General features: G+C 42.6%; 1 protein-coding gene and 1 pseudogene across 4 annotated transcripts in view; both read left to right on the top strand.

Moving 5' to 3' along the window:
* Window positions 1–25,846, top strand: part of DYM (dymeclin) — a 1,075,019-nt gene that overhangs the window by 503,617 nt on the left and 545,556 nt on the right. For all 4 annotated transcript variants that reach the window (XM_029580368.1, XM_029580383.1, XM_029580376.1 and 1 more), the window contains exon 11: window positions 11,970–12,095. In XM_029580368.1, the coding sequence (XP_029436228.1) occupies window positions 11,970–12,095 (126 nt within the window). The remainder of the gene's footprint in view (window positions 1–11,969; window positions 12,096–25,846) is intronic.
* LOC115081076 lies at window positions 14,313–24,109 on the top strand (annotated as a pseudogene).

Raw genomic sequence — 25,846 nt, 5'->3', positions numbered from 1 at the left:
CCACTGGTCCTGATTGCATCTGTCTATATGCTAGGAAAGGAGAAATTACTACTTCCTTGCTAATTTCATTTTCCTTAGTATAGACAGATTCACTCATCTTCCTGCCCTTGGCTGCCAAGTGATTTTTTAATGGCCTTTCTGTGGAGCTATGTGTTCCAGGGGATTATAGGTAAGTGTTCATCCAGTCCCTAGATTGGGGTACATAAATTCATTGCCTGAATTCAGTGTTTCCTGTTGGTTGAGGACAGTAATGGTTGATTGTTTTAATCAAGTTTTTTGCTTGTCTGTCCACAGTTGCTTTTGAAGAGAATACTGGCAGGCTGATGTCACTGCAGAAGTATATATACTGTGATGTCAGTTTCCTCCGTCTCCATTTGCTGGCAGTGGTGCATAACCACTGGTCCTGAGTCCATCTGTCTTCACTAAGGAAAATGAAATTATCAGGTAAGTAGTAATTTCTCCTTAACTCTTCATGGATAGGTCCTCACACTGATACACAGGGGAATTCTGCCTTATCTCATCCAAGGGTTACTAACAGATATTTCTTAGATTCATTATCCTGGATCCTTTAATAGCTATCAGGCTTATCACCTGGTGCTAACCATGGCCCTAGGTATCTGCAGGTCCAAGGGGTAGTTAAGGCTGATTCCTCCTTTAAATCAGACTGTCTACTCAGGCTGAGTCAGAGCAGGAGAATCATTCAGCCAAAGTAAGGGTTATGTAGGTATGGAACACTTCGGCTGCCTGAAGATTTCATACAGGAATTTAGTCCTTCCCAGGCTCTGGAATACAGGGAAGCCTTCGGATATTCAAAGAAGAAAGCGTTCTTACCGCCTTTAACTTCAAGATCTCTTGTTTCCATGTCTAGCTTGAGTATGGTCTGTTCTGCAGGTCATAAGCTTTAGGGCAATGGACATGATGGTAGTATCTTGAAGTTAGCATGTGGCACATTTAAAACTAATCGGAGAAAGTTCTTTTTCACTCAACGCACAAATAGATCCAGATAAAGTGGCCTGCATTCGAGAATGGCCACAGCCCTCTGGTTTGCGCTCCCTACAATGATCCTTGGGGTTTGTTACAGCCCCTGCCGGCTCCCAAGGAGCCTTGGACTCATATTGCAACATTTTGTGGTAGAGTTGTCTATTTCCAATGGTAATCGGGTAATTTGGGTGGTCATTGACCATTTTTCTAAAATGACCCACTTTATTGCTCTTCCAGCACCCTCCGCACCAGAACTGGCCAAGTTATTCACCACACACATTTTTCGATTACATGGCTTACCCCGCCATATTGTGTCGGACCAGGGAACCCAGTTCACGGCCAAATATTGGTGGTCCTTATGTAGCAAATTTGGGGTTAAATTGGATTTCACTATGGCCTACCACCCCTAGGCTAATGGACAAACTGAACAAACAAAAACCGCACACTAAAGACCTTTTTAAGAGCTTTCATGAATGAACATCAGGATGATTGGGCTGACATTCTCCCATAACAGTCATGCCAATGCAGCTACGGGATACTCACCCTTTCTCTCGTTTATGGGAAACAACCGCTCCCTCCTCTCCCGATACTGTTATCCATACCTTCCCCTGCTGCTCAGATGGCAGCTCAAGATCTCCATGCACTATGGACTCAGATTGAAACCATGATCAGGAAAGCAGCTCAAAGAACAAAGAATACTGCAGATAAACATCGGTGGCCAGCACCACAATTTAAGGTTGGAGAAAAAGTTTGGCTTAGCACCCGCAACTTACGTTTACGTGTACCTTCCATGAGGCTCGCCCCTCGTTACATGGGTCCTTTTCCAATCCTGAGACATGTCAGTCCTGTCACCTATCAACTGCTTCTTCCTCCATCATTCAAAAACCATAATGTTTTCCATATTTCTTTTGAAACCAGTGATTCTGTCCTGGCCTGCACGAAAGCCACCTGCTCCCCAGGAGATCTCCACTGAGGAGGAGGAGACGTATCAGGTAAGAGAGATCCTGAATGTCCGCTGTCATAAGAGGCATTGGGAGTATCTCATAGCCTGGGAGGGGTATGGTCCGGAGGAAGACTCGTGGGAACCCATGAAGAATATACTAGACAAGACACTCCTTGTGGATTTTCATATCAATCATCCGGAAAAACCTAGGCCACCTGGAAGGGGTCTTAGAGGAGGGGGTACTGTTACGATCGGCGGGGGCCGACCCCCCACGGCTGACCACACTTACCGGCTGCGATGGCTGTGGCAGGGAGCCGGCAATCCGGCTCCTTCATCGTGGTTGTTTTAACTCCCTACGGTCTCCTCTGACGGCCGCAGGCAGTAGCAGAGGCAGCTTCCCTCGTCGCTCCCCGCGCTCCCTACATCAACGACAGAGTTGGCAGGGAGCCGTCAGCACGGCTGCTGCAAGGCCAGCTTCAGCCCCAGCCAGATGAGGGCGCTCGGCTCCTCCCCCTTCTTAAAGGAACCATGGCAGGAAATCTCCTTGAACCATTTCCTATTCAGGACTACATAAGGAGGGCTTCTGAGGTTGCTCCAGTGCCTTGCAATAGTTCCTGCTTGGTTGTAGTCTGCCTTGCTCGCCTGCTTTGGAATTGCTTTGGATTCTGGACTTTGCCTTGCCTGCCCACCTGCCTTTTGACCTTGCTTTGGATATTGGACTTCGCCTTGCCTGCCGCCTGCCTTGAACCTTGCTTCGGATACTGGATTTCGCCTTGCTTGCCACCAGCCTTGAACCTTGTTTTGGATACTGGACTGCGTCTCGGTGCTGCCTGCCTCGACTCCGGATTATCTGATATCTCTTCTGTTGGTGACTTCGTTCTCCGGCTGCCAGACCTGAGGTCCATCTACCGCAGATGAGGAACCGTGGTAAGCCTTTTTTCTTGTCATTGCGGCCAAGGGTTCACAGATTCTTCGAATCGTAACAGGAAATAAATATTTCATACATTTATCTATATGATAATTGACATACTCATCTCACTTTACTGACATTTCTATAGCGCTACATGACATATGCAGCTTAGTATAAACTCACAAAAAAGATAGTCCCTGCTCAACAGAGCTTACAATGTATTAAGACAAACGTACAGGACAGGAGATACGGGGTATTTCATAAAGTAAGACAATAGTTAAAGAAAAAGATTTAGTTCCCTTTTTCCCTGCTTGACTCCAATACCACCTTCTCCCTCCAGATCGACCCAGCATACTTTCTCCTCCCCCTTTCCTTCTCCCTCTCACCAGCCTGACCAAGCTCCTTTTCTCCCCCTTCCCCTCAGGCCAACTCAAGCACTTTCACCCCACCTACGTCTGAAACTGTGGCCCTTGTCCAGCCTCCAAGGGCAAATAAATATTACAGTGGCTTTCTGTGGCCCATGACGGTCCCTGCCTCTGCCTCCTTTATTTATATTTATTTATTTAAAGTCTTTTTCTATACCGTCGTTAAGCTAGATGCCGTCACAACGGTTCACAATAAGGCACATAAATTGATGTTGCTGAATGTATTAAATTATGCCAACTTAAACAGGTGCCATCAAGGTACGGTAACAGTTTCATAATAAATACTAATTGTTGGGTGTGATAAAACATGTCCATTTTTATCTTTATCAGCTATAAAACAAATTAATTGTTATATCTTAATCGTTGGTGGTGAAACGGAAATATAAAATAATACACACATATTGAGTAAGGTGATGTGTGTGGGTGTCCTACACTTCCCAGGATTCTACTCTCCATTCTCTTTGTGATACACTTGCTTGAATAGCCATGTTTTTAAACTTTTTCTGAATGTTTTGATGTCTCTTTACAATCTGTTTTCTAAAGGCATGGTGTTCCATAGTATGGGTCCTGCTAAGGATAGCACCCTTTCTCTCACTTGGGTTAATCTTGCTGTTTTGACTGAGGGAATAATTAGTAGTGCTTTGTTTGCTGAACTCAGATTCCTGTGAGGGACGTGTACGCGAAGGGCTGTGTTCAGCCAGTCTGCTTTTTCGTCATGTATTAATTTATGTATGGTGCATAGTGTTTTGTACTGTATTCTTTGTTCAATGGATAACCAGTGTAGTTCAGCTAGGGTTTCGGTGATATTGTCTCTCTTACTTTTACCAGTCAGAATTCTTGCAGCTGTGTTTTGTAGTATCTGGAGTGGTCTGATCGTGGTGTATGGTAAGCCCAGTAGAAGGGCATTACAATAGTCAGTGCTTGCAAAAATTAAAGCTTATAACACTGATCAGACGTTTGTTGGTGTTAGCAGTGGTTTTAGTCTTCTAAGAGTCATAAGTTTAGCGTAACCTTCCCTTACTTTTAGAGATATGTGTTGTTTCATACTTAGTTCCTTATCAATTATCACTCCAAGGTTTCGTACTTTTTCAGCTAATTCTATTTTTTGGTTATTTTTGAGTGTGATAGGGTTTTTAATGGTCTCTATGTTGGAATTCTGTTTTCTCTATATTAATTACTAATTCCATTTGGTTTAGTAGTTGTTTGATGATATCTAGATACATGCGGGCTACGTTTAATGTTTTCTCAGTTGTGTCTTCTATGGGAAGTATTAGTTGAATATCATCAGCGTATATGTAATGTGAGATGCCTAGCCCAGCTAGCAAGTGGCATAGTGGCAGCATGTATGTTGAATAGTGGGGCAGATAGGGCTGATCCCTGTGGAACTCCTGTTTGAAGGTTTATTTTTCCTGTACTTGGAAGTGTCTGTTATTTAGGTTTGAAGGTTTATTTTTCCTGTACTTGGAAGTATCTGTTATTTAGGTATGATCTGAACCATTCGATTGTTTTGTTGCTTAATCCTATTTCTTCTAATCTATCTAATAGGATGTTATGATTTACTGTATTAAATGCCGCTGACAGGTCTAGCATCACTAAAATGTAGTGTTTACCGCTGTCGAAACCTCTCATGATGTCTGTTAGCACAAGCAGTAGTGTTTCAGTGCTGTAGTTTTTGCGAAACCCATGTTGTGATGGGTACAGGATATTATTGTTCTTCTAAGTGTTCTGGTAATTGATTTTGTATAGCTTTTCCTATTAATTTTGCACTTAGAGGTAGGTTTGACACTGGTCTATAATTATTTATTTTTATTTATTTATTTAAGGTTTTTATATACCGGCAATCATGAGCACATATCTTGCTGGTTTACATGAAACGGGAGTGCAATAAATACATCAACTAGAACTGTGGTGATCGAAGGAGCAGTTACAAATAACAAGGGTAGCAGAACTTGGATAAGAAGGAAGAGATAGGAAAGAATAAACGGTTGAACGGTATACAAATAAATTAAATGCTATGTAAAAATGGCATGATTAATGGCTGAATATTTGAAGTCCTTGGTTTGTATCTATGATGTGATATTAGATTGTGTCTGGGAAAGCTTGCTTGAATAACCAAGTCTTAAGTCCTTTCCTGAAAGTTAAGAGGCAAGGTTCCAGTCTGAGATCTGTGGAAATGGAATTCCACAGAGAAGGGCCAGCAGTGGAGGTGGCACGATCTCTTAGAGTGATGTGTTTGGTCATTTTCGCAGGGGGAACTTTGAGGGCGCCTCGGTAGACATTTCTGGTAGGTCTTGTCGAGTTGTATACTTGGAGGGGGATTTGTAGATCGAGGGAGATGCGTTGATGAATAGTTTTGAAGATGACACAAATGGCTTTGTACATGATACGGAAGTGGACGGGTAGCCAATGTAACTCTTTCAGAATGGGGGATATGTGGTCTCTCTTTCTTGCGCCTGTTAGTAATCGAGCTGCTGAATTTTGAACCATCTGTAGTGGTTTGGAGTAGGAAGAGGGCAGACCTAGCAATAGGGAATTGCAGTAGTCTAATTTTGCAAAAATGACTGCTTGGATGATCGTTCTGAAGTCTTGGGCATGGAAAAGAGGTCTTATCCTCTTCAGAACCTGGAGTTTATAGAAGCAGTCTTTGGTTGTTTTGTTGATATGGGCCTTGAAGTTTAGCCGGTTGTCTATTATCACTCCTAAGTCTCGAACTTGTGTGGTAGGTAGGTTGGTGGGAAGAGTAGTGTTGGAGATGTTGGTTTCCGGAGAAATGAGAAGGATTTCTGTCTTAGAAGAGTTTAAGATGAGGTGTAGGTTGTTTAGTAGTTGTTTGATTTTCAGGTGGCATGATTCCCAGTAGTCAAGAGTTTCAGAATATGTATCTTTGATGGGGATGATGATTTGGATATCGTCTGCATAAAGGAAGTACTTTAGATTGAGGTTGGTGAGAAGTTGGCAGAGAGGAAGAAGATAGATGTTAAATAGGGTCGGAGATAATGAAGAACCTTGAGGGACTCCTATGACAGAGTCAAATCTAGAGGATTCCTTGTTTTGGATTTTAACTTTGTAACCTCTGTTATTGAGAAAGGTTTTGAACCAGGATAGGACGGTGCCGCTGATTCCTATAGACGAGAGTTGGTTTAGGAGGATGGCGTGGTTGACCGTGTCGAACGCTGCTGAGAGGTCTAACAAGATCAATAGGAATGAGTTTCCTTTGTCAAGGCCCATTAGGATATAATCTGTCAACGAGGAGAGGAGGGATTCTGTGCCTCGATTTTTTCTGAAGCCGTGTTGTGGGGTGAAGAGAAGATTGTTGTCTTCGATGAAATCTGAGAGTTGAGAGTTCACTAGTTTTTCCATGATCTTGGCGATGAATGGGAGGTTAGCTATGGGGCGGAAGTTGTTGGGTTCCTTCGGGTCAAGGTTAGGTTTCTTTAAGAGCGGTGAGATTGAGGCCATTTTGAGGTCATCAGGGCAGATTCCTTGGGCTAGAGAGCAGTTGATGATATTTGTCAAAGATGTGGCTATTGTGTCTGGAATAGATAGAAGTAATTTGGAGGGGATGTGGTCTGCAGGATGAGATGAAGGTTTCATTTTTCTCAGGATGGCTTGTATCTCAGTGGAGGCTACAGGTTCAAAGGTGTTTAAGCTGGCATTTTTGTGTGCAGGTTGTTGATATGTCTGGAGGGCTGCTGTGTCGGGAGGCAGCTGTGTTAGGAGATTGGAAATTTTATTTTGGAAAAACTGAGCGAGTTCTTCGGCTTTGGACTGAGCCATATTGCCGGGGATTTCTCGCGGTATGGTTTGAGTGAGGCTGGAGACATTACTCAGGATGAGTGGATCACTGTTTTTTTTCTTTAAAATTGGTTTAACGATTGCCCCTTTTAGTGTATCTGGCATGGTTCCTTCTTTTAAGGATAAATTAATAATATTTGTTAATATCGGAGAGACTGTGTTGGCTAATTCTTTTATTTCTATGGTTGGTATTATGTCGAGCGCATGTGGGGCGGGGTTTAGTTTTTTTTTAGCATAGATTTAACTTCTAGTTCTGATATTTCATTGAATGTCGTCCATTGTTTAACGTCTCTTTTTTGCATTTTAATTTTTTGTTTAGTTATCTTTGGAATCTTTGTTTTTAGGTTCATAATTTTGTTGTTGAAAAATGTAGCTATTTCATTACATCTATTTACTGGTAGGTTTTGGGGCGAGTCAGATTTGTCATATGTGATATTTTTTTACTATGGAAAACAAGGTTATTTGGGCAAATTTTTCTATTTTAGTGCTGTAATATTGTTTCTTTGCGTTGAGAATTACTTGTTTATAGTAGGCTAGGTGTCTTCTGTATTTAATTAGGTTTTCAGTTGTTTTATTTTTTCTCCATTCCTTTTCTTTATTCCTTAGATTTCTTTTCACTTCCTTTATTTTTTCATTATGCCAGGGGTTTGTTTCTTTGGGTTCCTTGATTCTAATATGTTTTATTGGGTTTATCTCGTTAGCTAAGTTTTTGGTTGTTTGCATCCATGCTGTTGTTGCGGAGCAGCAGTCAGTGTAATCTATTTCTGCTAGTTTTACTTCTAATTTGTCTTTCAGGGTGTCTGTTATAAGGTGGACGATATTTAAATTCAATGGGTTCTATATGGCTTTTCCTTCTTATTTATTTTTATTTATTTATTTATTTAAAGTCTCTTCTATACCGATAGCCGTTCGCACATCGTATCGGTTCACAAAAAACAAAAACTTTTGGGCGGAGCCCTTACAAGTAACCGAAGAATACAGTTAACAGGAAGAGAGGATAATACTGAAAAAGCATAACAAAATCAATAAATAAATACAACAACTATAACGTAAATAACAATGTACAAGAATCAGCGGTCATAGAGTATTCTTAGTCAGAAATCGGTGGATGATTCACAGGGGAATTTTTATGTAGGGGGAGGTGACATGGGGTAGGCTTGTTGGAAAAGCCAGGTTTTCAGTTTTTTTTTTAATTTGGGAGTGGAGGTCTCCATGCGTATATCATGAGGCAAGGAGTTCCATATGGTGGGGCCGGCGAGTGAAAAAGCTCTGCTTATAGTGGTCATACAGCTTCTTCCAGCCTGTATGACCACTGCATCTACCACTTTCAGGCCACATGACTGTGCCTTTTTCTAACCACTATGTCTGCTTCCTTTATAATCTGTGGTCATCCTGAATCCAAAATGGGTGGGTCATGGACCTCCTTTGGCTATCTCCTGGGCCAGCAAATGATGTGCGCACAGCATTTTTCACCTTTTATCTCACACGAGCCAAAACCCTGTCATTCTACTGGCCCATGCGGACTAGCACCAACTCCTTCATTTAGGGTGTCCCTATTCTTCAGTACCCCTAAACTCTGCCCAGGAGTTCTCTTTCCAATAATTTTCATTAGTCCACATCTCCATATAGATAAAGTCCCATTATTCCCCAGATTGCAAGAAAACTGTCACCTTCTACTTGTAGTGGACTCAAGTTCATAGAAAATTCCCTCAATTTTGTGTTGTTTGACTCCAGCAAATTTGACAGTGCAGTGACAAAATGTACCTTTCTTAATTGGATGGTTGATTATATCTCCTTTTATCATGCCTAGACAGATCTGAGCTTTGAGACACGTGTCAAGGTCCATAACTTTAGGGCCATGATGATGATTGCTCACCCACCTAGGGTTTACCTACATTAAGACAGAGTAACAGTACTCCTGTAAATTTTATCAGTTTTAAAGCTGCTTACAGTATTAAACCAGACCTTCAGAAACTAGCCCACTTTGACTTAGCTGTATCGGGTCTTTCTGTTTCAGTCATCAGTCCATATATCTGTAGTCCACCAAAAAAAAAAAGGATTGTTTAAGTAAATGATTTTAAATGCATTGAAAATCACTTATCTTAAGCATGAAAAAAAGACTTCCCAACACCGGCCGTGTTTTGATATTTCTGCATCAGGGGAGTAGTCTCCAGTAGTGACATGGAGTTCAGTCCACAAAGTCACATCCTATTACTGTGTAGATGTCTCCCAGCAGGATAGTAGATTTGGACTGTCTGTTCTTCATAATCTCTTTGAGAGGTAAAGCCAGCTATATAGCCCCTACAACCCATTATATAATTTTGGGTTGTCTGTCTTATTGATTAAAAAAAATAAAAATAAGTGTCTCTCTTTCTTTGGGGAATTCCACTTATGTGATTTAGTGAACCTGCTTGTTTTCAAAGTTACTTATGTCTGTTTAAAAAAAAAAAAAGTGATCTCTCCAACAACTCACAGCTTAGTCAGATGGTTAGCAGTTAGGATTCCGTGCAAAAAGAGTGCATAGAAATGGTTTTTAGGTGCAAAAGTATGGCATATCTTATGTTCTTATCATATCTGACCCATGCTGGACCAAAGAGAATGAGAGTAGTGCATTCAGCTGTTTCCCTGATCTGTGTAAAAAAAAAAAAAAAGTGAATAGAAGCAGGTTTTGAGGAGGTGTATTTGTTCGAAAGAGGATTGGAACTCCTTAGGTGTAGCCACCCTGTCTCAGCTACGGCATCCTCACAGTCTGCTGTATGTCTTACTTCTTCGATGCTTATTGGAAAAGGTGCTTCAGAGGATCTTAGCTCATTGAAGATTGTTAGTTCTAGTAGCTCTGGACTGGCCTAGATGCCCTTGGGGAACCAACTTTATAATGATTAAGATTGGAGAAAACCCGAGTTCTCTCAGGAAGAGCCTCGTATCGCAACACCAGATTCTCCTGGAAGTCCTGTCTCAATCTGGTCTCATGTTCTTGCTGTCGAACGGACTCAAAGAAAGAGGATTATTTGGAAGAGGTCATAGCTATGTTTCTTACAGGCATTTAAAACGCCCATTATCTTAGCTTTTGTTAGGATGCAGAGACTATTTGAAATGTGGTGTAAGGAGAGGGGCAGTATCTTCCATTCAGGCTACAGTTCTGTTGATCTGGGCCTTCCCGCAGAATGGCTTTCAGAAGAGTCTGGCATTAAATTCCCTCAAGGTTCAGGTAGCAACTCTAGTGTGCTATACAGGATTATTCCAGGGAGTCTACTTTCCAACACATCTTGTTCACATTTACTCAGAGGAGTTGTATCACTTTTGCTCTCAGATAAGAGCTAATGAACCTCCATGGAACTTTAACTTATGCTTAGTGCCTTAACTTTTCTTCTATTAGGGGTACATTGATCCAGTTTTGGGCACATAATATATTCCTAGAGGATGGCTGTTCTGCAAGGAAATTATTAGAGTTGCAGGATCTGCCCTGTAGAGAATCATTGGTTCTGATGAAAGGATCTCTATTCGAACATACCCATCATTCTTCCATGCAGTGCTGTCTCCATTCTAAGTGAATCAGATGTTCTCATTACCAACTTTCAGATAGGTTGAGCACATAGAGACCCTTGAGGACCTCAGACTCCTTGATGTGTTTAGGGTTAACATAAAGTACTATCAGGTCATGAATCTCTTCAGAAGACTGGATAATTTAGTGCTTTCTTTGCTGGCCAGAAGGAAGGAGAGGTTGTGCATAAGGTGACCATAAATTTGCTAAATTTAATTTAAAAAATAATCTCAAGGGGGAGTAGGGCTCTGGAAGAGTTGGCAGTTCTTTTGACAAGGGCACAAATGTCTTCAGTGGCCGAGCATTATCTAATCTCTTCAGGGGTGGATCTGCAAGGAGCCACATGGTCCTCTTAGATGGGCCAAAGGGGATGCTATCTTTGTGGCAGCCATTCTTAGCTAGGTACCACCTGAAAATAGAAAATTTTGCTTGGGATATCCTGTGTCTAGACTAGTCTGGTGGGATAAGGAAAGAAACATTTGGGCTTACGTGTGAATTTTCTTTCCTTCAGTCCTACCCTACCAATCCAGGAACTCGCTCTGGTAAAGCCTGGTTGCTTATCTAACAGAAAATGTCTTAGCTATTGCTTTTCATTTTCATGATTATATAGCTTGATTTATAGTTGTTTAAAAAAGTTATATTCCTCTCCTAGTTGATGCCGCAGGGATCGTAGAATAATGGAAGTCAGTTACCAGTACAATGTCCTCTGTTCATGGTGGGAGAGGAAAGTAAAGTTACCTAGTTGCTTTAATACAGGAAAAATGGAGAGCTTAAAACTGCATGAGACCCTGTATAAAGTGATGGCAGTGCTCTAGTTGTTTCTATCTGTCTGCTAGTAGGAGGCAAAACCATGCATTTGGACTGGTAGGACTCAGGGAAAGAAAATTAGGAAGACCAGATTTTTCATGCCCCCCCCCCTCCCCATTTGCCATGCTCCTTCTGTGAGAAGCATCCTTTTCCAGCATATAGGAGAACCTCCTCGCCTACTTCCCCGGAAACAGGTCTTACTAGTCTGGATCTTCAGGAGCAGAAGGGCCATTGGAGATCTTCTGCCTGCACTGTAGCTGCCAGCAAATACCACTAGGATGAGTTTCACCACTGTCACCATTGTAAGTGCCATTGGCTGCATATTCCTCAAAGTTTTACATTAGAAGTATAGTGGCGTTCGATAAGTGTTTGGATCATACAGATTGACAGACCTTTGCCATGTAATATTTCTTCCAAAGCGGCATTCAAAGGTTGACAATATCATATGCTGCTCTAATATTAGAAATGGACAAAATAAAATGGACAAAGTAAATATGCATGTTTTTAAGCATTTACTAAAGTGTATTTTGCAGAGGTTATATTAATGTGCATTTTTATTTTCCTTAGGTTTTACCCATCCTTGAGATTCTGTATCATGTAGAAGAGAGAAATTCACACCATGTTTACATGGCACTTATCATTTTATTAATTCTCACGGAGGACGATAGCTTCAATCGATCCATTCATGAAGTGGTAAGCTTTATTAAGCATAGTCTTTATTGGGATTGGCATTTAAAGAAAGCATTTGTTTTCTGCAAGGTACTTCGTGTCATAAAGTTTAAAATAATCCATTTAGAAGTAATTGGTATCTCTTATTTCTGCTGCTTGTTTCATTAAGGCGTTGGCTCTGCACGTATGTAGAGCTGGTTTAGAAGCTCCTTGATCTATCGCAGGGGACCGGTAACCTCTGGTACGCATGCTATGAGTGGCACATGAGATCATTTTTATTGGCACGCAGCAGATGCACTCTGCAGGCTGCAGAAACAATTTTGGCGATGTAAAAGAGACGGAGGACCTTCAGAATAAAACTATTTTTGGCCACAGTCCTTCTTCCTTCACAGAAAAGCATTGGTGGCAATAGGACAGCATAATTCTTTCCACTCCACTCCCAGCTCCCCCTAGTATCCCTTGACTCCCTGCGCCTATCCTAAAACAGGAAGAAGACGACAGCAGCCTTGCAGCTCCTCAGGTGCATCCTCCCTCCTCCTCTGCTGGGGCCTGAATGGCACAGTTAGAACCACGTGGTTCAAAGCGTGGTGCTGGGATCCTGCTGGGAGGAGGGAGGGTAGCTCCTGAGGAGCTGAAAGGCCACCATCCTCCTCCTGTTTTGGGATTGGATGTGGGAGAGAGGAGCTTTGCGCCATTGAGGCGGCGAGTTGTTAAACTGGGGGATCACTGTGGGAGGGAAAGTGACATGAGGGTTGCCAGGGATATAACTAATGAACTGGGGATTGCTGTTGCCAGGGGTGGGTGGAGGGAGTTGGTGAACTTGGGATCACCGTGAAGGGGGACAGGGAGAGAGGGCATAAATGAACTAGACACTGCACAGAGAAAACAAATGTACAGTAAACCTGTGTTAAGGTAAAGTTGGCTAGAGTGGCAGACCTGGAGAAGCTAAGGGAGACAGAGTTATAGTAGAGCAGTCCCACTTCCACTCAGGTAGCCCCTTGAGGAGAAAGGTCACCTTGAAGGAGAACATCAACTTGGTAGGCCAGGAAGCAGTCCTAAAGTTAGGACCTACTGAGGGCATGTCTCCAGGGACATGTGCCCAGGAGGGAAGGGTTAAGGCAGCTGTTATAGTTGGTGATTTGATCGTTAGGAATGTAGATAGCTGGTAGACGTGCGGATCGCTTGGTAACTTGCCTGCCTGGTGCGAAGGTGGCAGACCTTGCGATTCACATAGGATTTTAGATAGTGCTGGAGAGGAGCCGGCTGTCTTTGGTACATGTGGACACCAGTGACAGGAAAGTGCAGGAGGGAGGTTTTGGAAGCCAAATTCAGGATTTTAGGTAGAAAGTTGAAATTCAAAGCCTACAGTATAGCATTCTCAGAAATGCTCCCTGTTCCACCTGCAGGACCCCAGAGACAGGCAGAGCTCCAGAGTCTCAATGTGTGGATGAGATGATGGTGCAAGGAAGAGGGCTTTAGGTTTGTTAGGAATTGGGCAACATTTTTGGAAGGGGGAGGGCCTTTTTTGAAAGAATGGTCTCTAACAACCAGTGTGGAACAAGATTACTGGCACTAAACTTTAAAAAGGAGATGGAGCAGCTTTTAAACTAGATTATGGGGGAAAGCTGAGAGTCCCTCAGGAGTGCATGGTTCTGAAAGATGTACCTTTGAAGGATATTAACACAACAGGGAAGATAGGGCTTCCCATAGGGAGGTTGCAATAAATGCAAAGGTTCCAAATTACCTTTGTCAACTGATAAACAGGTTATTAATTCAAACAAAAAAACGTACTTTGAAATGTCTGTATACAAATGCTAGAAGTCTAAAAAAAAGATAGAGTGTATAGGAGTGGATGAAGGGGTAGCTGTAATTGACTTCTCAGAGACTAGGTAGGAGGAGGATAACCAATGGGCCAGTGTGATAGAATATAAATTGTATCACAGTGATAGAATAGATCAAATTGGTGGAGAGGTGGGACTAAATATTAAAGAGGGCATTGAGTCAAACAAGATAAAAACTCTGCAGGAAATAAAATGCACTGTAGAATCTCTCTGGTGAGAAACTGAATATAAAAAGGGGGATAAAATAGCATTGGGGGTGGATTCCCTTCCACCTTGTCAGAATGAAATGGTAACAGAAATTAGCAGCATAGTGATAATGAGTGATTTAATTACCCCAGTAGTGCCTGGCTAAATGAAATATCAGGGTATGCTAAGGAGGTGAAGTTCCTAGATGAAATAAATGACTGCTTCATGGAGTAACTGGTACAAGAAACCAGAAGAGAGGAAGCTATTTAAACCTAATCTTAAGTGGAACCCAGGATTTGGTGCAAGAGGTAACTGGCTTGTGGCCACTTGGTAATAGTATTCATAGCATGATCAGATTTGACTTAATAACTGGAGGACACTAAAGAAATCTGCTGCACAGGACTGGATGTTGGGTAACTGGCACCTTGGGCAAAAAGTGCTTCCTTATCTGATGGCGCCCTGTCCCCGCCCCCCCCCCCCCCCCCCCAGGTCTTTCTTCGGCCACGGTGGAATGGGATCCGCTGCAGCCATGCTGCCTCAAGATGGGTGGTGCTAGAGGTGCCCTTGGCATCCCTCAGCTCACAGCATGCTGGGTGATTACCCACCTCACCAAACCCAAAATCCAGCCCTGCAACTGCATGATACGTTTTCAGGTCTCTAGTAGGAATATAATTCCAATCGGGCATATATTTATGAATGTGTGAGGCAAAAACATGAACACATTTTGTACAATTGCCTACACTGCATAGAGCAGCAATGATTATTGTTAGCAACATTGTTTTTAAAGGAGGATTAAGAAAATTAAAAGTTTACCCTTCTATCCCTTCTGCCAGGTTGCGCACAGAGATATTGAACAGAATTGGTCCCAACACCGAACCCTGTGGCACTCCACTTAACCCCATTCCTTCTTCAGAGTAGGTTCCATTTTCCATTACGCGCTGTCCCCTGTCAGTCAGCCAGTTTGCAATCTACATTACTGCCTTGCCACCCACTCCCAAGCTTCTCATTTTGTTCGCGAGTTTCCTGTGTGGGACCATATCAAAAGCTTTGCTATAATGCAAGTAAATCATATCGAGCACTCTTCACTGATCCAATTCTCTAGTCACCCAATCAAAAAAAAAAAAATCACTCATTTTGAAACTGAGGAGCTCCTCTGTGGTATGCAGTTTCTGAGGAATCTTGTTCCAGTCCTGACTTTAGTCTGCAGACCCAACCTTGTGTTCCAGTCTAATTTTTATTTCAAGTCTTATTTTAGTCATTTTACCTACTTATCTTTTTGCCTTGAATGCCTGTGGTTGTATTCTAGTAGCCTTGTCCTGATCCAGTGATGACTCCAGTCCAGGCTCCAGCCTTGCTTCACTGTTCTGGTGCAAGCTTTGTTCCAGCCTTGACTCAAATTTGTAGTCTTTCTGCTTTTTACCTGTTTGGGGAGGTTTTTCAAGCTCTAACCCAGGGGTTCTCACCCTCAGAGCACACCTGACCAGTCAGGTTTTCAGGATAACCACAATGAATATGAATGAGAGAGATTTGCATCCTTGAATCTAGCCCCAGCTGTCTTTACAGCTCCAATTCCAGCTCACGCACTAGTGAATACCGCTCCGGCTGCTGTACTGCTCCAGTTCTACATCTACATTGGTGAACCTGATTCTGGCCATCTCTGCAACTTCAGCTCCCGCACTGGAGAGTCCGGTTTCTGGTGTTCCAGTGACTCCATTTCTGGCAACTTCAGTTACGATTTCTCTCATCTGTCTGTTTCCAGTTCCTGTTCCTGTCATGTTAGTGACTCCATGTCTAGCTCCAGATGTCCCAGTGACAGTTGTCTTGTTTTTGCTGATAAGGCTCAGTTTATTCAGCTTTCTTGTTGTTTCAGTCTGGTTTTTTTTTCTGATTTTTCTGCAGTAAATGACAGGGCTCCCCTAGGCTATGAATGCAGTTTAAAATTCACTCCAGGAAACTCTATTAGAATCCTGACAATTTTGCAAAGAATGCCAGCTCTACACTGGTTAATGGGTTAAACTGTTTTCTGTAACTAAGCTTGAGAAGCAGTGCTTTAAATTTAGCAAGTGTTATAACAATTGGGTTATCGTTACACTATCAGTTTCACAAAATATTTTGTACCTTGACTTGAATCCTGTATGAGTCTGACAGCTGATCTCTGCCCTTACCATAATTCAGAGTTGATTATTTGCATCCCTAAGACTTTTGTTTTTATATATGAGATGCTTGGTGTTTGAAGCATACATTGCTTCAGTACAACTCATTCAAGGCACTTGGACCCTTAGTCAAATTGAGGCTAAAAAATATGCTCCATGGTCTGATCCTGGCTACAGCTGCTATAGTTTGTATTGTCTCAGAGGACCCACTGGAACTTGGTTGCAATAGACTGGCCTTGATCAGTGGAAATATGATTTGAGGACGATTCTATTGACATGCAGAATTGAATCTTGGGAGATGGAGATGGGATCCATAATGAGATTTTATTTACAGAATTGCTTAAAAGATATGTGGTATAGACATGTTTATTTTCTTAGTCATATCAGTATTGGGATGTGTGTGGGTTTTTAAAAAAAAAAGATTTCCATACATTTGAACTAAATTCACATCATCCGTTTTCAGGCTCCAACGTGCAACGTGCAATCTCCCCATGTTCATCCCACTAGTTTTTCTAGGAGATGACTGTGTTTTGAGTTTTGCAACTAGTTTTATGAGATGATCTTTGTAAGTCAATACCCTTTCAATAGTTAAACCAAGGTAGATAGCATGGCGATCATATTTTATACATTTAGCACGGTTGCATGTTCTGAAAGACATGGTATGATATATGTGAAATATGCTGGATGCTGTCTTTTAATTTTTAATTTATGCTTTTAAACATCATAGACATCATAGACAGCAATAACAGCTTGTCACAGAAAAGGTACAAATTATACATTACCATCAGTAATACCAAGGTTGTTCCATATATAATCAACTCAAAAATATATTTTTACAAGTAATATAATTCAAATTTTTCAGCTTATATTTAAGGCAATACCCCTGTTATAAAGTAATTGAGGGATCCAAGATATTAAACAATTGAGCAAATGAAAGAAAAGCCATAATACAGATAGTAGGTAAGGTAACGTTTATATACGGTACATTCCTCTTGATCAGGATTCAGTGTTATCTTTAGGTAATCTGGCATCAAGAAATTTACTCAACTCAAGCGTTTCTAAAAACACAAACCTTTCATTCTGGAATTTCCCTAGGCATTTACTAGGATAATAAATTGTAATCTGTGCCCCAAGGTTTCTGGTCTCTTGACTCATTTGAAGAAAATTTCTCCTTTGTACTTGTGTAGCTCTTGTTAAATCAGGGTAAGTCCAAATTTTTTGCCCTAGGTACAGCTTATCTCTATATCTAAGAGCTAGTTTTAATATTTTGTCTCTGTCGGATGCCTGTACGAATCTTACACATAATGTTCCGCAGTGTTCAACTTGTTCAACCATAGTTTGCTCCAAAAAAGCAGTGATATTTCTCAGATCATTTTGTTGTACATCATTTTTTTTGAGGCTCCTTATTCTCTGTTTTACCTAATGAGACAAAGAAAATATTTGCTGTTGGAGGATTATCTTCCAGTGTTAACATTAAGATTTCCATCAGATATTTCTTGTATTGCTCATAGGGCGATATAAGCTTCACACTTGGGAAATTGAGAATTCTTAAGTTATTATATCTTGCTTGGTTTTCCATAGTCCCAATTTTCCTGCTATTCACTAGTTCACCTTGGATCAGTCCAACCTGAGCTTTTTCCACCTGGCCGACCTGATTTTCAAGGCCTTGTAATTTCTCTTTATGTATGGTCACAGTTGGGTCTATCTGTAGCACCCGTTTTTGTGTGTATAACAGAGATGTATTTATACTCTCTATGGATACTTTAAATCCATTAAAACAAACCATACATTTTCCAGAGTTATTATAGGTGTCTGTTGTTCGCTCGAGATAGCGTTTGAACTCACTGTTCCTTGCAGACGGTGTTCCTGCCTCATAATGGGGGCCGCCGCCCAGCCATTCTGCTTCTCCAGTGTCTAGGTCAGAGGATCTCCACCAACTCCCCTGTCCTTAGATCTCGCTCCTTCTTCCCTTAGATTTCCCTTGATGGGGTCAGGAAGTTCGGACGACTCTGGATGACCTTTCAAACCCAAATCCAGGGTTTGTGCGAGATGAGACGGCAGAGGCATCACGGGAGCCCGAAGGCTTAAGGAGATGTTTAAGTCCAGCGGCATCAATGTTTGCTCCACATCGGGCACTTCTCCCGGGGTTCTAGCGTTACTCGTTGAGAAGAAACTCCCAATTGATAACTGTGAGGAGGTAGGAGCCATTGTAGTCGGGGTCTCCACTCTGATTCTCCCCTTCCTCTTGGTGTGCAGCATTTGTTTTTCAGGGAAATTCAATCAAGTTCAGGAGCATTCCTCTCACACAGCCTACTGTTCAGACGCCATCTTGGATTCCTCTCCGCTGGATGCTGTCTTAATCATACTTGTAATATGCTGCCGACCGCAGGGTGCTACATAGCGGTCAGCATTTCATACCTCAAAGTCCTGAGTCCAGCATGGTTCCTGGCATCTTGATCGTCTGATGGATCCTGCACCTGTCTCACCAACTCGCCAGTTTTATGGGGGCCCAGCACACAAGATTTCCTGTGGGTGCACCCTGATGACATCATCATTGTTCTTCTATGAAAGAAACAGTTCCGTGAGCCAATGCCTGAGCAACAGGTTTGGTTCTGTGTGTTCCTGTGCACTGCTGCTCATGTTGCTTTCACCTGAAATCTGTCCTGATCTTGACTTTGCTTTGTCTGCTGCCTGTTCCGACTTGTTGCTTGCCCCTCGACTAGGATTGAACACTGCCTGCCCTAACCTTGGCCTGCCTCCTGACATTGCACAAATTCTGTCTGACTTGACCCTGCCTGTCTGACCCTGCATGTTTTCAAAATATTTACAACATAGCCCTTGTGCATGTAATTCTTCTCCGGTTGGTTTTATACAGCTGGTCTTTTTATCTAGTTATTTATTTATTTAAATTCTTTTAATATACCGATACTCAAGACAAAGTCTTATCATATCAATTTACAGCAAAACCAAGGGACAGCAGAAAGAAAGAAAGTTACAGTGATCAGGGAGTACAATTCTGGACAATTGAAAGAAAAGAATTAGATTAACATAATGCTTCTAAAAGTAATGTGAAATAGCAAAAAACAAATAATTAGCATGGTAGCTAATTTAGCGGCTAATTTAACTAAGTGATTTGATCTTAACAGTTCCTTTAGATAAGTGGTAGAGGAGGCATCATACAGGGGAGACGACAAGGGCTGGAGATGGGGCAGTGGCAGGCAGAGGTTATAGGCTATAGGTTATAGGGAAGGTGATTAGGGGGTGTAAGAGTCATTGCTAGTTGGGGAATGTCTCATCAGGGGAAGGCTTGAGAAAATAGCCAAGTTTTCAGTTTCTTTCTAAAGGAGAGAAGACATTGTTCCTGGCGTAGATCTGGGGGTAGTGTGTTCCATAGATGTGGTCCCGCAGAGGACAGTGCTAGTTTTTGAAAGGAATTGTGGATGAAGGATTTGTGTGGGGGCACCTGGAGAGTTCCTTTGTATGTGTATCTAATCGGCCTGGTGGAAGTTTGGAATTCGAGTGGGATTGTGAGTTGGAGTGAGGAATGATGGTAGATGGTTTTGTGGATGATGGTCAAGGTCTTGAACAGTATTCTATAATGGATGGGAAGCCAGTGTAGGTTTTTAAGTATCGGTGTGATGTGGTCCTTACGACAAGAATTTGTGAGGATCCTGGCTGCGGCGTTTTGCAGCATCTGTAGAGGTTTAGTTGTGGAGGAGGGGAGGCCGAGCAGTAGCGCGTTGCAGTAGTCAATCTTTGAAAACGGTATGGCTTGGAGGACTGAACGGTAATCATGAAAGTGCAGGAGAGATGTTAGCTGTTTTAAAACATGTAGCTTATAGAAGCATTCCTTAGTAGTTTTTGAAGTTCATTCTGTTGTCCAGAATAGCACCGAGGTCTCTCACCTGGCTTGCTGAAGGTAAGATTGGGTCGCAGACTAGGGGGTTATTATCATTAGGAGAGATGACGAGGAGTTCAGTTTTGGACATATTAAGAACCAGATTGAGACTAGAGAGTAGGTGGTTGATGAAGTGAAGGCAGCTGTTCCAGAAGTTTAGGGTGCTGGAGAGGGGGTCCGTGATGGGGATTAAGATCTGCACATCGTCAGCGTAAATAAAGTGGGTGAGGTTGAGACTTTCTAGTAGTTGGCATAGAGGTCGCAGATAGATATTAAACAGGGTGGGGGATAAAGAAGAACCTTGGGGGACTCCTTGATTGGAGTGGACGGGGTGGGATTCTTTATTGTTTATTCTAACTTTGTGTAGTGCCTATTGTTGAGGAAGGATTTGAACCAGATGAGTGCAGATCCTGTGATGCCGATTTCCTCCAGACGGTTGATGAGGATTGAATGATTAACTGTGTCGAACGCTGCTGAAATGTCGAGAAGAACCAGAAGGTAGGATTGGCCTTTGTCAAGAGCCATCAGAATTTTGTCTGTTAACAAGAGTAAGAGTGATTCCGTATTTAAGCGTTTCCAGAAACCGAATTGAGAGGGGTAAAGAATGCTATGGGAGTCAAGGTAATCAATGAGACGTTTGTTGACCAGTTTTTCCATTAGCTTGGCGATAAATGGTAAGTTGGCAATGGGGCGGAAGTTTGCCGGTTTGGCTGGATCCAGGTTAGGTTTTTTTAGTAAGGGTTTTAGTGAAGCAGTTTTTAATGAGTCTGGGACAGATCCTTGAGTGAGGGAGCAATTTATGATGTCGGCCAGAGGTTTGGCTATGGTGTTTTTTATGAAGTTTGGAGATCTGTGAAGAAATAGGTAGCCTGCTTTGTTTGAAGTAATTATGGAGAAAAATGGACAACCTATTTTTTTTAAAGCCATCTTGGGAAGATTGGGCTTCCAAATGGCAGATGAAATTTAAGGTAGACAAGTGCAAAGTGATGCATATAGGGAAAAATAATCCTTGCCATAGTTCCAGAATGTTGGGTTCTATCTTAGGAGTTACCACCCAGGAAAAAGATCTAGGTGTCATAGTGGATAATTCATTGAAATCGTCGGCCCAGTGTGCTGTGGTGATCAAAAAAGCAAACAGAATATTAGGAATTATTAGGACGGGAATGGAAAATAAAACAGAGGATGTCATAATGCCCTATATCGCTCCATATGAGACTGTACTTGAATACTCTGTGCAATTCTGGTCACCGAATCTCAAAAAGGATATAGCTGCACTGGAGAAAGTGCAGAGAAGGGAGACCAAAATAAGAAGCATGGAACGGCTGCCCTATTAGAAAAGGCTAAAGAAGTTAGGGCTCTTCAGTTTGGAGAAGAGACTGAGGTGGGGTGGGGGGGGGGGGGGAATATGCTAGAAGTGTACAAAATCATAAAAGGAATTGAACAAGTTAATGTAAATCAGTTATTTACTCTCTGATAAATAAGCTCCATGAAGTTAGCAAGTAGCGTATTTAAAACAAATTGAAGAAAATTATTTTTCACTCAGCGCATAGTTAAGTTCTGGAGTTCATTGCCAGAGGATGTGGTTACAGCAGTTAATATAACTGGGTTTTAAAAAGGATTGGATAAGTTCATAGAGGATAAATCCATAAACTATTATTTTATTTATTTATTTATCGAGTTTTATATGCTGTTGTTTGGTTTTGCCATCACAACGGTTTACAAAGTTACGATGTTTAAGTGTTTCCAAAACGGTTCATATGGTTGTTAACATAGAAGATATCATTTATGAACTAGGATTGTAGATTAAACAAAACATATTAAAGAACTGAGTAATAATCACAAGTTTCTTGGATCCATCTTTTTTCTTAATGTTAAAGGATGGGAGCGGAGTTTTGAGTCAGTGGGTGCGTTGGTAGGCTTTGGTAAACATCCATGTTTTTAGCTCTTTTTTGAAAGTTTTTAAGTTTTCTTGTATTCTGAGATCTATTGGGAGGGTGTTCTAGAGTTTTGGGGCTTCCAAGTGAAATTGCTCTCTCTTGAATTGAGGTGAGTTGTTTGGATCGTGAAGGAGGAATCTTTAATAGTCCTTTATTTGCTGATCTGAGGTTTCTGTGCCGCGAAGCACCGGCAGGTGTGTTGTGCACTCGCTGCTCTCCCCCCCCTATACCTTAGTGAGACACACTGCTGCTGTTCCTGCTCAGGCTATCAGCTCATTCAAACCCCGAAGGGGAACGGCAGCAGTGTTGGTGAAAGCCGGCAACAGGAACATGACCTTTTCTTCTTCCCACCCCTGTGGCCCAGAAGAGGAAGTGATGTTTTCCAGGCACATGGGAAGAAGAAAAGGCCATGCAGTAGCAATTACATCCCAAGACTCTCCCTGGCCCTGCTACACTCAGAAGTTTGCCTGTGCTGCGATAATCGCGGCACAGAGCAATCAGCTGAGAATGTGGTCGCCGGGATTTCCTGCTGCGCGGCTGTTGGGGAAAGTCATCCATTAGCTGCCCGGAGCTGAAGATCGGTGCTGGCTGGCCACTTTGCTAGGGGCTGCAGGAGTACGGTGCCGGTGCTACCGTCCCCCCCCCTCCCCCTGCATGACACCAGCAAGAAAACATAAAAATAATGATAATCTGCAAGAAAAATAAAAGGCTAGGGTGGGGAAAAGAAAAAATAGAAAATTACATTATAGGCTGACTGCTCTGTGCCATGTTAGCAGCACAAGCAATCAGCGGAGTGCTGCCTTCTTACCACTGTGGGACAGGGAGGTCATTCCTGCTGCAGTTTCTAGCCTCACGGTAAATACAACACAGGGAAATATTTTTCTTATTCTCTCAGAACATAACACAATATACACAGTGAGAGAATCCACTATATAATACAATCCACTCTATAATACAATCATATCATGCAAAATATATTGTTTATTGTGAATGTAAAAACATGACTCTCACTAGACAGAGTTAAAACTAACTAATCACATTCACTCTCCATACACACCATTAAAAAACATCACGAGACAGTGTGACACATCAGTTATTACAATGTGTTACAATGTGTTAATTCCTCACCCAACTTGTTAGAATGTTCCCACAATACACCATCAATTTTTTCTATAATACAATGTATCTTTGTTATTCAGTTTCCAAAGGATTTTTCAACATTACTTTGCTTTTCTTTGCATATGGGGACTCAAATCACGTCAGTTCCTTCACAAAGGGCAACACATAATAACACACTATCTTAAATCCATTCCGTTCCTCCGCTCTTCAATATACGCTGTATTCTGAATCAGTCCCGTAAATTTCAAAAGGGATTATTACAGTGCTGCCATCAAGTCCAAATGCTATAGAAGTTTATACAGGACCAAATGGAGTTTTGACGAAAGTGCAAAAGGGCTCATTGTTGATAGACTCCAGCACGATTGATCCTGTAGTGTCCAAGGAACTTGCAAAAGCAGTTGAAAAAATGGGAGCTGTGTTTATGGATGCCTCTGTTTCTGGCGGAGTTGGAGCTGCAAGGGCTGGAAACCTTACATTCATGGTGGGTTGAGCTGAGCAAGAGTTTGATGCTGTCAAAACACTGCTGACGTGCATGGGATCCAATATATTCTATTGTAGAGAGGTCGGAACTGGACAGGCTGCAAAGATCTGCAACAACATGCTGTTGGCTATCACCATGATTGGAACTGCTGAGAGTATGAATCTTGGAATCAGGCTAGGGCTTGAACCAAAGCTGTTGGCCAAAATTCTGAATATGAGCTCAGGTCGTTGTTGGTCAAGCAACACATATAATCCTGTGCCAGGTGTTATGGAAGGAGTACCTTCTGCTAATAATTATCAGGGTGAATTTGGAACAACCCTCATGACTAAGGATCTTGGTTTAGCACAGTACTCTGCAACCAACTCTAAAACACCAATCCCACTGGGAGCATTATCACATCAGATCTACAGGATTATGGGGTAGATTTTATAATTTTGTGCGAGCACATACTTTTGTTCGCGCACCAGGCGTGAACAAGAGTACGTGAGATTTCAATAGATATGCGCGTAGCCATTAAAATCTGGGATCGGCATGCGCAAGGCTGCCGATTTTGGGCAGCTTGTGCGCGCCGAGCCACGCAGCCTGCCTCCGTTCCCTCCGAGGCCGCTCCGAAATCGGAGCAGCCTCGGAGGGAACTTTCTTTCGCCCTCCCCTCACCTTCCCCTCCCTTCCCCTACCTAACCCACCACCCCGGCCCTATCTAGACACCCCCCTTTAACGCTTGCCGGAGGCAGACGTAAATCTGCGTGCGCCAGCGGGCTGCTGGCGCGCCATCACCCGACCCAGGGGCTGTTCCGGAGGGTGCGGCCATGCCCCCGGAACGCCCCCGGGCCGAAACCATGCCCGCAGTGCCGCCCCTGAAACGTCGCGTCACCCGCGCCTCGCCCCCGAAACACCGTGTCACGACACACCTCTCTATGCAAGCCCCGGGACTTGCGCGCGTCCTGGGGCTTGCGCGCGCCGCCGAGCCTATGCAAAATAGGCTCGGCGCGTGCAGGTGGCGTTTGGGGTAGGTTTTCGGGGGGTACGCGTGTATCCCTTTGAAAATCTACCCCTATGTGTGCGAAGGGCTACGCCCAGGGGGCTTCTCTTCTGTCTTCCAGTTTTTACGGGAAGAGGAGAATTTGTGAGCTGACCTTCAGCAGCAGATGCTATTTAGCAACTGAGCCTTCCCATAGCCTGTGTAAAAAGTAAATGGGTTCAGTCAGAGGTCATTTTTTCATTAATCGTGTACTGTTGTTTTATGTTCATTTTTTGAATAAACCACATTGTAAGGGTTTTTAGGGGAGGATTTGATGGCAGCTTTTCCTACAGGCTCTGCAGGATTACTTGTCACTGTTTTCAGCAGCATTGTAGCAGTACAAAACATGACTGCAATTGGACATCCTAAATGGAATCTTGAGTGTTAGTATTTGGCAAAGGCTATTTTAAGTTTAGCTTCCAGACACTGAAGAACAAATGAAGTCCCTTCATGGATAATCAATTTTTAAAAAAATTACACTATGTTAATAGCCTGTCAGGACTCTGCTTTTAATAGCAGCATACTGACTACCTTGTACTGTAGCTGCCATGTGTGCTGAGGGTGGGGGTGAGTGAGTGAGACAGAGAGAGTGAGCCAGCATTTGTGTAAGTGTATGAGAGAATGTGTGTGTGTAAGTAAGAAAGAAAATGTGTGAAAGAAAGATACTGCTCAGGAAAGTCACTGGTGTGTGAGAAAGAGATTTGTCTGGGACGTGACTGGTGAGAGAGAAAGAGATTGGTCAGGGACATGATTGGTATGTGTGTGTGTGAGAGAGAAAAAGAGAGACTGTTCAGGGAGGTGACTGGTGTGTGTGAGAGAGAAAGACATTGGTCACGGAGGTGACTGTTGTGTGTGTGTAAGAGACATTGGTCAGGGAGGTGACTGTGTGTGAGAGAGACATTGGTCAGGGAGGTGACTGGTGTGTGAGAGAAACATTGGTCAGGGAGGTGACTGGTCTGTGTGAGAAAGAGAGAGAAAGTGTGTGTGTGAGTGAAATAGTCTAGTGATGGGCCCTAAGGAAGAAGAGCGTGAGGATAGAACTTCAGCAGACCTTGCTGCTTCTGGTATGTGCTATTGGCCTATAAAGGAAAGGAGTAGGAGAGTTACTGGAGAGGGTAAGTAAAGGTGGCTTTTTAAGT

This window comes from Rhinatrema bivittatum, chromosome 1 (genome assembly GCF_901001135.1).
Source record: "Rhinatrema bivittatum chromosome 1, aRhiBiv1.1, whole genome shotgun sequence".
Taxonomy (NCBI): Eukaryota; Metazoa; Chordata; class Amphibia; order Gymnophiona; family Rhinatrematidae; genus Rhinatrema; species Rhinatrema bivittatum.
The sequence above is the reverse complement of the archived record's forward strand: the minus strand, read 5'-3'. Positions and strand labels throughout refer to the sequence as shown.